Below are 12,868 nucleotides of genomic sequence, written 5' to 3' on the forward strand. Positions count from 1 at the left end.
GCCACGAAATAAGCAAGAATACGCAAGTTATTCCCTTCGCTTTTACCACGCATCCACTAATGCGACAAGTTACCATAATAAATGCCCAGCACAGAATACTCCTGCTCCTCTTCTGCCCCCTTTTCAAAGCCTCAACATCCTTCTTGCAACTCATTTAAGAATTTTACTAATTACTTTGGAAATCAGTATGAGAAAAATAACAAAGCATGTCAAGGAGCAGTAAAATAGTCTAATGAAACTGCACTTTCAAAAATACTCGATATTCCAAATATATATATATATATTAGAAAATGCTGTTTCACAGACTGCAAGGTGCTCCATTCCTTGACTATACAAATAAAATGGACAGTAATGAATAAAATTTGCTAATACACACACCGGAAAAATGATTGCACAACCACTAAAAGTTCATCTGCAAGCTCTCAAAAATTAGTTTCCAATGAAATTCCCTGTGATTTGGGAAGATATTAGTGAGAAAAAGCTGCACTTCTACTGATCAAACATGACGGGGAAACCAGATAAATTCTCAACTTCTGACTTTGCAATAAGAGAAAAATAAAGGCATTTACCTTGAGCTGTAGGCAAAGGACTGTGTCGGTCTCCTCCCGTTCCAATGGAGCCACTTGGATCAGATTGGTGAACTTCATCTGGAAGTAAAATTGTTGATCATAAAAAAGATCTACAACTATTCCACTATAAAGATCAAAGTGCAGCAGTTCTTCCAGTGGCTTAGTGAAAAATAAATATTGACTTTTATTTTAGATTTCCAGTATCTGCAGTTGTTTTCATTTACTCCAACACTGTTGAGAGCATCACATCCCACCCTGAACATGATGCAATCACTCCGTTGAAAGCAATTATGCATGCACCTTGTTTGGGCTTTATGGAGATGACCCCACACAAGACTATTTACAGTCAGGACTGGAACACAAATGACAGTAATTTGGTTGACGCCGCAACAAACAAGGAGAATGAATCTACCTGGAGTTGCCACTCAAAATAACAAAAATACAAACAACAGACAATTTAGCTCCTTCTTTCTGTAGCACTCATATGACCTGAATATGGATTGTAAACATTATAAACAGTCAGAAAAACTGATTTAAATTTTTTTTATCACACAATAATCTTGTGGTATGTAGGTTATCTTCATCTGAAAATATGGCAATAATTACAGCAGTTCAGCACAATGGAAAAGGTGCCAACAGCCAAACATTTTCACAATCAATTTTAGCTCTGACAAGTATGAGAAATATTTAGATTAACCACTGAGCAACAATCTGCAGAAACCAGCCTAATGAAACTGGGCTATGAACAAGAGTGGCTAAATAAATGAGATTAAAAGGATACTATTCCTCCAGGCTGCACTAACTATATTGGTTAGTCGTGCAAAACGCCTTCCCTTCCCTGCATTTTACATCTCCTTTGTACTTTTCAACCACAGCTGTAGTTTATCAGTAATGCTGAAAACTTTATAAACACAACTACCAACTGCAGAGCTTCTAATGTATGAAATTTATTATAGAAAACGTATGATTTATTAGTACAGTTCATTCCTTCCTATAAACGTCTTCCTCTACAAACATTCATAATTTTGATGCAAATTCAAGGCAGACTCTATAGTTCAAAAACAGCACACATAAACTTAAAATATCAGTATCATTTCTATACTATCTCCAGTCACAGGGGTATCAATGAATTTATTTGCTGGCAACCGAAGTCTTTGAGGGTACCTTTGAGTATGAATTCCTGTTCATTTAATGAAACTACCACCAAATAACTCCTAAAGCCAATGCAAAGATTTCTTGACCGCCAACCTTATTTGTGTTTTGCTCTTCAGCTTCCTTCCAATTTCACAACTGTGAATATCATCTCAATTCATCACAGAACAGTACAGGCCCCTTGGCCTACGATATAGTGCTGACCTTTTAACCTACTCCAAGATCAATCTAGCCCTTCCCTTCCACATAGCCCACCATTTCTCTTATATGCCAGTTTCTTTTCAGTTTCACAATCCAATGGGAACAAATGGGATTTATTTGGTCCCAGATGGAAAGTTTGGTCCTCCTTGCTGTCTAACAGATTTTGAGCAATCCTTTTCAGCACCCAACGTTAGATCAATTGATCTTTTTTGTATGTTGCTCTTCTTTTATTTTGTAATTCAAATTTTTATTATTATTTATTCTTATTTTACAAGGCAGCACAGCATATCATAGAGCAGATACAGGACAACATATTTACCGGTACACAGCCATCCCATGACAGAAAAACATATAAAACTAAGAAACAGAAAAAAACTTCTAATTTAAGTTTAAATTAACATACAACTAACATTGATCCCACGCGTCTTGCACTTTTCCCTCACTGTTAATTCTTCCCAACGTGTTCATATGATGAAATCTTAACCATTTCCTCAGTCCATTCCCTCACAATGTTTGTTGCTCTTCTGTAAATTCCTGCTTTCACACCTATGCCGCTCCACTGCTCAAACCAATACCTTTCTTGTTCTTATTTTATACATTATGGCATCATATATCCCTTTCATTACCTTCACTGTGCAAAATGGCAGCTCTTTCTGATCTGAGACTTGCACCAGTTTCTTCAGCATGTCCCTTACTACATCTATTCTGACCTCCAGCATTCATGGTGGAGGCAAATACTCTCACAATATTTAAGATACTCTGAAGTGTTTTTGAAAATGCCATGACACAGAAGGCTATGGATTGAATGGGATTAGTATGGATAAACAATTTGATGGTTGCCATAGGTATAGGAGGCTGATGGGATTATTTGATGATGCCCGCAAACGACGCAGCCCGCTGAATAAGGCTGTGTCCTTTTAAAATCTTCCCCGCTTCACTGCCCGCCGTCACACGCCTGCACAGTCCTGCCTCTCTTAACTCTGATGAGAATAAGAAAAATTCAAGATGGCTCCGGTCGCACTCCCGTTCTGATCCTCTGACTTCCTTCTCCAAACGAAAACCGATTCAGGATTTCTGCCCTTTTTAATCTCGGGATTACTGCCTGTGCCACGCGACAGTGAGAGTAGGAATGGAATGAGGTGGAGGATAAATGCATGGCTGAGGGATTGGAGCAGGGGGCAGGGATTCAAGTTTCTGGGTCATTGGGACCTCTTTTGGGGCAGATATGACCTGTACAAAAAGGACAGGTTACACTTGAATCCTAGGGGGACTAATATCCTGGTGGGGAGATTTGCTAAGGCTACTGGGGAGACTTTAAACTAGAATGGTTGGGGGGTGGGAATCAATTTGAAGAGACTAGGGGAGAGGACGTTAGTTCACAAATAGAGAAAGCTAGTAGACAGTGTGTGTGGGAGGATAGGCAGGTGATAGAGAAGGGGAGCGCTCAGACCGAAGATGTAGGAGAGAAGGAAGAAAAAGATAATAAAGTTCAGATTCAGATTATTGTCATTTATAAACCACAAATAAAATGCAGTTAAAAAATAAGACAACGTTCTCCGGAATGATATCACGAAAAAGCACAAAACAGACCACACAAGAAAAACCACATTTCGTTTGGTAATCCCCAATCCAGAGTCCGGAGAGGCTGCTGTGTATCGATATCGCGCTACCATCTTAGCACGTTCCCCGGAAAGGAACTACAAACCCATCAGTCGAAACTAAAGCTACAAGACCTACACAAAACCACATAGTTACATATAGTTATAGTTAACATATATATTTTCAACAGTGCAGACAATACCATAATTGATAAAAGACTAACTGACAAAGACCACATAATTATAACACATAGATTCAACAGTGCAAAGCAATACCGTAATCTGATAAGGAAAAGTCCATGGCACGGTTTAAAAGAAAGTCTCAAAGTCCCGACAGCCCATCATCTCACACAGACGGTAGAAGGAAGAAAAACTCTTCCTGCCATGAACCTCCAACGCTGCAGCTTGCTGATACAGCACTTTGGTAGCCCCAACCACAGCCAACTCCGAGTCTGTCCGAAAACTTTGAGCCTCCGACCAGCCCTCCGACACCGAGCACCGAGCCCCATCTCGGCCGAGCTACCCGCTTAGCACCATCGTTAGGGATAAACAGAGAGGAAGAGGTGGAAAGTTTCTTAAATGCATCTATTTTAATGCTAGGAGCATTGTAAGAAAGGTGGATGAGCTTAGAGCATGGATTGATACCTGGAAATATGATGTTGTAGCTATTAGTGAAACATGGTTGCAGGAGGGGTGTGATTGGCAACTAAATATTCCTGGATTTCGTTGCTTCAGGTGCGATAGAATCAGAGGGGCAAGAGTAGGTGGTGTTGCATTGCTTGTCTGAGAAAATATTACAGTGGTGCTTTGGCAGGATAGATTAGAGGGCTCATCTAGGGAGACTATTAGGGTGGAATTAAGGAATGGGAAAGGTGTAGTAACACTTATAGGGGTGTATTATAGACCACCTAATGGGGAGCGAGAATTGGAGGAGCAAATTTGCAAGGAGGTAGCAGATATTTGTAGTAAGCACAAGGTTGTGATTGTGGGACATTTTGATTTTCCACACATAGACTGGGAAGCCCATTCTGTAAAAGGGCTGGATGGTTTGGAGTTTGTAAAATGAGTGCAGGATAGTTTTTTGTAGCAATACATAGAGGAACTAACTAGAGATGGGGCAGTGTTGGATCTCCTGTTAGGGAATGAGATAGGTCAGGTGACGGACGTATGTGTTGGGGAGCACTTCGGGTCCAGTGATCACAATGCCATTAGTTTCAATATAATTATGGAGAAGGATAGGACTGGACCCAGGCTTGAGAATTTTGATTGGAGAAAGGCTAACTTTGAGGAGATGCAAAAGGACTTAGAAGGAGTGGATTGGGACAATTTGTTTTATGGGAAGGATGTAATAGAGAAATGGAGGTCATTTAAAGGTGAAATTTTGAGGGTACAGAATCTTTGTGTTCCTGTTAGGTTGAAAGGAAAGGTTAAAAGTTTGAGAGCGCCATGGTTTTCAAGGGATATTGGAAACTTGGTTCGGAAAAAGGAGATCTATAATAAATATAGGCAGCATGGAGTAAATGAGGTGCTCGAGGAATATAAAGAATGTAAAAAGAATCTTAAGAAAGAAATTTAAAAAGCTAGAAGATACGAGATTGCTTTGACAAGTAAGGTGAAAATAAATCCGAAGGGTTTCTACAGTTATATTAATAGCAAAAGGATAGTGAGGGATAAAATTGGTCCCTTAGAGAATCAGAATGGACAGCTATGACAGCTAGAGGAGCCGAAAGAGATGGGGAAGATATTGAACAATTTCTTTTCTTCGGTATTCACTAAGGAGAAGGATATTGAATTGTGTAAGGTAAGGGAAACAAGTAGGGAAGTTATGGGAACTATGACAATTAAAGAGGAGGAAGTACTGGCACTTTTAAGGAATATAAAAGTGGATAAATCTCCAGGTCCTGACAGGATATTCCCTAGGACCTTGAGGGAAGTTGGTGTAGAAATAGCAGGGACTCTGACAGAAATATTTCAAATGTCATTAGAAACGGGGATGGTGCCGGAGGATTGGCGTATTGCTCATGTGGTTCCATTGTTTAAAAAGGGTTCTAAGAGTAAACCTAGCAATTATAGGCCTGTCAGTTTGACGTCAGTGGTGGGTAAATTAATGGAAAGTATTCTTGGAGATGGTATATATAATTATCTGGATAGACAGGGTCTGATTAGGAACAGTCAACATGGATTTGTGCGTGGAAGGTCATGTTTGACAAATCTTATTGAATTTTTTGAAGAGGTTACGAGGAAAGTTGACGAGGGTAAAACAGTGGATATTGTCTATATGGACTTCAGTAAGGCCTTTGTCAAGTTTCCGCACGGAAGGTTAGTTAGGAAGGTTCAATTGTTAGGTATTAATATTGAAGTAGTAAAATGGATTCAACAGTGGCTGGATGGGAGATGCCAGAGAGTAGTGCTGGATAACTGTTTGTCAGGTTGGAGGCCGGTCACTAGTGGTGTGCCTCAGGGATCTGTATTGGGTCCAATGTTGTTTGTCATACACATTAATGATCTGGATGATGGGGTGGTAAATTGGATTAGTAAGTATGCAGATGATGCTAAGGTAGGTGGCGTTGTGGATAATGAAGTAGGTTTTCAAAGCTTGCAGAGAGATTTAGGCCAGTTAGAAGAGTGGGCTGAACGATGGCAGATGGAGTTTAATGCTGATAAGTGTGAGGTGCTACATTTTGGTAGGAATAATCCAAATAGGACATACATTGTAAATGGTAGGGCATTGAAGAATGCAGTAGAACACAGTGATCTAGGAATAATAGTGCATAGTTCCCTGAAGGTGGAATCTCATGTGGATAGGGTGGTGAAGAAAGCTTTTGGTATACTGGCCTTTATAAATCAGAGCATTGAGTATAGGAGTTGGGATGTAATGTTAAAATTGTACAAGGCATTGATTGGTAAGGCTGAATTTGGAGTATTGTGTACAGTTCTGGTCATCGAATTATAGGAAAGATATCAACAAAATAGAGAGAGTACAGAGAAGATTTACTAGAATGTTACCTGGGTTTCAGCACCTAAGTTACAGGGAAAGGCTGAACAAGTTGGGTCTTTATTCTTTGGAATGTAGAAGGTTGAGGGGGGACTTGATAGAAGTATTTAAAATGATGAGGGGGTTAGATCAAGTTGATGTGGATAGGCTTTTTCCATTGAGAGCAGGGGAGATTCAAACAAGAGGACATGATTTGAGAGTTAGGGGACAAATGTTTAAGGGTAACACGAGGGGGAATTTCTTTACTCAGAGAGTGGTAGCTGTGTGGAATGAGCTTCCAGTAGAAGTGGTAGAGGCAGGTTCGGTATTATCATTTAAAGTAAAATTGGATAGGTATATGGACAGAAAAGGAATGGAGGGTTATGGGCTGAGTGCAGGTCAGTGGGATTAGATGAGTGTAAGCGTCGGCATGGACTAGAAGGGCCGAGATGGCCTGTTTCCCTGCTGTAATTGTTATATGGTTATATTTCAATATAGATTAAGACTCCATGACCTCTTGTAATTATTTCAGATGACATAATCTTTATCTTCTTGGCTTTTCTTTTGTTTGTCCAGATTCATCAAACCACCATTTTCCATTGTTAATATATTTCCCCATTCTATAGCATGTTTCCACAATGCTGAAAACTGCCTATACCTTAACAACATTGTCATTTTTGATCAATGAGTATCTACCGTGGGTGCTGACAGACAAAGCTAAGTGTTCAAATAAATATTCCAAATGAGGGAGAGGAAATCAAGATCCCTCTATACCATATGGCACATTTACTCACTGCCTAAACCATCTGAATTTAGTAACTGGAGAGTTTCTACTTCCTTTTCACATGTGTAGCAGATTTAATTTATAAAGTCTTTAGCTACCTTGCTGACAGATGCAATGAAAGTGGAAACCAATACAGAAAACAAGAGATTAGGACCATTTGTGAATATGTTTCAAAAGAGGCGATCAGAACCCAGGCAGACAATTAAATCATGAACTCCAAGACATAATTTTTCAGCTCACCCACCCAATCCCAACATCCAAATTTCAAGTTATCAGGGACAGTAAGACAGGATTAGTGCAAGCTCAGTGTAAATTGGGTCATGGTCAGAATGGCCTCAATAAGGTGAATTATCTGTTTCCTTGCTTCTGATTCTATGACTACTGTCTGCATTTGGTCTAAATGATCAAACCTTACATTTTCCCCAACCATCAAATTAATTACGTTTAGTGCTAACTTCTAGATCCCAGAGAAAAATAAGAGACCATATTCCAACATGGCTCATGTTTTCTCAGGTCTGCAGTTAATTATTTTTCTGTAACAGATATTTGCAGCCTTTCATTCAGGAACAAAGAATTCTCTTTATCTTCATAATAAAGACAAGGTGTCAAACAAATACACCTTTTAAAAATGTTATGACTAGTTGTAATGTTGGTTATAAGATGAAGATAGATTTGTCAAAGTGAATGATAAAACCGATAATAAAAACCATTCCATTCAAATGGAATTTGCCATGGAAAGTACTGACTCAGTATATACAACAGTGGCATCACATCCTATAGTGCGGGTAAGATGGTCAACTGGACAGTAGTCTATAAACACTAACATGAAGATATATACCTAACCAATTGGGTGGCTTACCTTTAAAGCATCTCACTCTAAGTTTAGTACACTATCTGCAGAAAAAAAAAATCTACCACATCTTTGATGTGAAGCTTTCTGTGAAATGAAACACACTAAGACTACATTGTGTGTACATTGTGACTTGGGTTCATGCTCATAAAACTAAGGCAGAATAACCTGAAAGATCACATCATACAATAAAGTTCAGAGCCTGTGGCAGTTTCTTCAGGAAGTCTGCTCAAACCAGTTTGAATTCTTAAATGTGCTACACGAATGCAGCTTAGGAGAACATTTAAATTTAGCTTATTAAATCTGCTACATGTGCATTCGACAAGCATTAGGCTGCTTTACTGTTTACTTGCCTTCCTTTAATCTCAAGTGAATGTTTCTCTCAAATGGCAATATGCTATGTGGAAGGAAGATTAGGTCAGACCCTATGGCTTTTCTGAGCATTGCATATAAATGTGATCTGTTCCACAGACTTTTTGTAGCAGAACTTCAAGTGAACAGGAAATAGATCTGGGCACTTGGTTTCCACAGCAAGCACATCAAGACTGTAACTTTGTGCCCCTATTACTGCTGCTAATAAAATTATAATCTGTGTAGAAAAGAGATAAATCTGGAATATGTCAGAATTGTAAAAACTTGAGATAAGACAGCATCTATAGAGAATGAAACAGAGTTAATGCTCAGTTTAATGACCTGGTTAACGTTAGAAGATTTATGAGCTTTTAATATTCAGTGAAAGGGGTGGGTGAAGGAGAGACACAGGAAGCGTTATTGCAGCCCGTAAGACAGGAGATACAAGGGACTGGGTGCTGGTCAGAAAGGTGGAAAAGTGATTATTACCCTCGGCAGGATCATATTGGAACATTAGGGACTTTGTCTATTGGAGGAGTCAGAAATCTGCCTGTAGTGATTCAAATAAGCAGTTCTGGGCAAGAATAGTGAATCTACAATAGATCCACAGAATTATAACAGGCAAGGGACAATGGTGACCTGGTGGCAGTTTGCAAGAATTGCTTCTCGGAGGTTTGCATCAACAGCAGCAGATTTGATTGAAGGAGGAAAGGACTTGAGGAGAATTGTTAACATCAATCAACAGAAGGTGTGGGACAGGAAGTTTGGTGATTGATAGCTTCGAAGGAATACAGCTCAGCAAGGAGATGGTGGAGGTCAGAGATAAGGAAATACATAGAGAAGGTGGTGGGGGTCATAGTCCTAAGGTGAAGAGGTCCATTCCACCAATTGAGTCCATTCTAGCTCACAGTCGAGCAATCCAGTTAATTCAATTTACCTGCTCTATATCTGTCACTCTCCAAGTTCAATTTCAAATGCCTATCCATTTCCTCTTTTGTGTCTTCATTCCTCCTCTTCTTTGGCTGTCCATTGATTTCGATGTTGACTGTGTTGAGAATTTAGTCTTTGCAGGCACGTTTATGGGCCACAAGACCAGCACTGGATCAGCATTGTCTCCCACAACAGTTGCATTTGCGAATTTAACTGGTCTGGCACTGAATGTCTGCGTTCATGACCTGCTTTATGTTTCTTCTGCCTTTTCCCCTCGATAGCTGGGATTGACTTCTTGACAATGCAGCGCGAACAACTTCTGTCCAAAGCATCTTTCTCCCAGGTGTTGACATTCATGTCGGTGTTCTTCATATGGAGCTTGAGCACATCTTTGTAGCGCAGCTTCTGACCACCATGCTTCCTCTTTCCTTCACGTAGCTCGCCATAGAAAACTGCTTTGGGTAAACGATCATCGCTCATTCTTGTGACATGATCAATCCAATGCAGCTGAGAAGCTGTGATGAGCGATTCTGCGCTGACTGTCCCAGCACGTTTGAGCACCTCCACATCTGGTACCCTCTCTTGCCATTTGATGTGTAATATTTGGCGTAAATGCCTGAGTTGCGTCTTGGTCAATTTCTTGATGTGCTTCTGATACAATGTCTTCGGTCAAAGTGTATAAGCACAGCTGTTTTACCATCTCTGCTTTATTTATTCAACTCACTCCTACTACATCTCTGAGGTAAGTTACCATTACTATCTACTACAGAAAAAATGCTTCTAATTCCTCACATATCTTGTCCAAAATTCTAAATTTACCCCTACTAGTCCTTGCATCTGTGGGAATAACCTATCTAAACTCATCAGAATCCAGCATATCTACCTCAAATCGCCTTTGTTTCAAGTTCTGTGGGAATATCTTCATCGGAAGGACTGCTATAATTCAAAGTTCAAAGTAAATTTATTATCAAAGTACATATATGTCACCAGAAAAAACCCTGAGATTCATTTTCTTGTGGGCATACTCAATAAATCCATAATGGAATCAATGAAAGACCGCACTAACTTGTACATTCAACCAGTGCACAAGACAACAAACTCTGCTAATACAAAGAGAAAGAAACAACAATAATAAATAAATACGCAACAAATATTTGGAACATGAAATGAAGAGTCCTTGAAGTTGAGTCCATATGTTGTGGGAACATTTCAATGATGGGGCAAGTGGAGTTATCCCCTTTGGTGATGGTAGGTGACCCCAAGAAGGTCACACACCATCTTGCATTGTACTGCTGCCACTAAGTCAACAAATTTCACAACATATGCCGGTGATATTAAACCTGATTCTGATTCACCATCACTTTCAAGCGAAATTAGGGAAAGGCAATAAATGTTGGGCCATGCTGGTGATGGCGAAATTCTGAAAATTAATTTAAAAAAATAAAATAATGAACAGCAGAGGTCAGCAGGAGACGCTCATGGAGTGAGCATTGTTTCAGATTTGCTCCATAACCTTTACTTTTTTAAATCTATGATCACCCTTATTTAACTTACTTTTACCTACACCAAACGATTCTTGCTACTTTCTTGGACTTATCTTTAAGAGTTTATTGTGAATTTTGAAGAAATGAATACAGAAATGACTCTTAGATCTAAAGGGCGAGAACCTAGGAATGATCCTAACGGGAACGGGAAGAAGAAAAAGGCCGATCCTAAGCGCACTGAATTGACTTATGAAATATTATTGGAGGTTTTAAATGAAAAATTTAAAGAACAACGACAAATTTTCAAACAAGATATAAAGGCTTTTCAAGATTATATGGATAAGACGGATTCAGTAGTTAACCAGCAGCAAGTTCTAATCGCAACTTTGCAAGAGGACGCTTGGAAGGGAGACTTGATAATTGAAAAACTGGAGCAGAAATTACTTTCAACGATTAAACAGGTGGAAACACTTAAAGCCAAGAGTGTCGACTTTGAGAATCGGTCCAGAAGACAGAACTTACGCATACTTGGTCTCCCGGAAGGTATTGAACAAGGGGACCCCTCGAAGTACTTTGCTCAACTTTTAAAGGATGCGTTCCCTTCTGTATTCCCAGACAGTCCTCCGTAACTTGATCGCGCTCACAGAATTATGCGTCGATCACCAAGTGCTTCAGCTAAACCACCGGTTGTAACGGTCCGATTTCATTATGTGCATGTTAAAGAGCAACTTATTCGTGTGGCTCGACGTGTAGGGATGGTCAAATTTCAAGAATTCAATTTTCGATTAGTGGAAGATTTTAGTCCTGAAGTAATGAAGGCAAGGCTTCTTTTTAAACCTCTGATGTCCGAATGTTATGAGAAAAATCTAAAAACTGCGCTCTTATACCCTGCGAAGCTCAGAATCTCGCCTCCCAATGCATCTCGGCGTGTTTTCTTTTCTACATCTGAAGCGAGAAGCTTTTTGAATGAGAACTTCCCTACTGCTACGGATTCTCATCTCTAATAAATGAGTGATTTTGATCGTTGCAAGATGGTTTTTGTTTCCAAAACCAGATTTTGTTTCTGGCTATTGGTGTAGGTTTACTCTATATTTTACACTCTAGTTAAAGTTTTTTTTTGATGTACTAATCTTTTTATTTTACTTACTTCAATCACTGTACTTTAGCTTTGGTCATTTTTATTAATCCTTCGAAGGTGAATTTTTTTTTACTAAGATGGCGGTTTCTTTAAAATATTTTTGGCTTTTTTTTTGATTTCGCCATTTTTTTTCTCTCGTCTTCTTCCTATAATGCATTTCTTATCACAGTTTAAATTTTTTTTTGGTTTGTTTGGGTTTTAACCCGATTTATAAGTTACTAGTGATTATATTCTTTTTGGTTTTTTTACTACCAATTATATTAAGAAGTTTGGTTTTAGTATAGTGATTATTATTTCTTTAGAGTTTGGGTGGATCTTTTTTAACCTTTATATATGGAGTTGCCTTCTGCTGATATGGGGGTAGATTTAGTTTCATCTCTCCTTTTTCCCAGCCTTTTTCTGGCTGGGGAGGTCTTTTCTCCTCTTGGGTGGGGAGTGGGGGGTGTTTCTCTAAATCTTATGTTCTTTACATCAGTTTTTTTTAAGTTTCTTCATTTGGGCTGATTTTAAACTACTAAAATGTCCGCGATGTCATCACTTCCGGGTCCGCCCCTTATTTTTGTTCCTCTTCTGGGTGCATGAGTTCATAATTTGGTTAACCCTTTATATACCAAAGGGTTGATTTCAGAAATATGGCTCAGACCATTAATTTTGTCTCTTGGAATACTAATGGCTTAAACCATCCAATTAAACGGAAAAAGATTTTCAAAGTATTCCAAAGACTTAATGCTCATATTATTTTTGCACAAGAAACTCATGTGAGGAAAGAGGACAATTATCGCTTTTTTAGGTTTTGGAGGGATCAACAGTACCATTCGAATTCAAGTGCTAAAGTAA

General features: G+C 39.1%; 1 protein-coding gene across 4 annotated transcripts in view; it reads right to left on the reverse strand.

Moving 5' to 3' along the window:
* ror2 (receptor tyrosine kinase-like orphan receptor 2) overlaps window positions 1–12,868 on the reverse strand; it is a 295,023-nt gene that overhangs the window by 49,057 nt on the left and 233,098 nt on the right. For 3 of the 4 annotated variants that reach the window (XM_073071920.1, XM_073071915.1, XM_073071928.1), the window contains one exon: window positions 570–647. The exons of the other annotated variant lie outside the window; for it this stretch is intronic. In XM_073071920.1, coding sequence (XP_072928021.1) covers window positions 570–647 — 78 coding nt within the window. The remainder of the gene's footprint in view (window positions 1–569; window positions 648–12,868) is intronic. 4 annotated transcript variants of the gene reach the window in all.

The sequence above is a fragment of the Hemitrygon akajei genome, chromosome 2 (genome assembly GCF_048418815.1).
Source record: "Hemitrygon akajei chromosome 2, sHemAka1.3, whole genome shotgun sequence".
Taxonomy (NCBI): domain Eukaryota; kingdom Metazoa; phylum Chordata; class Chondrichthyes; order Myliobatiformes; family Dasyatidae; genus Hemitrygon; species Hemitrygon akajei.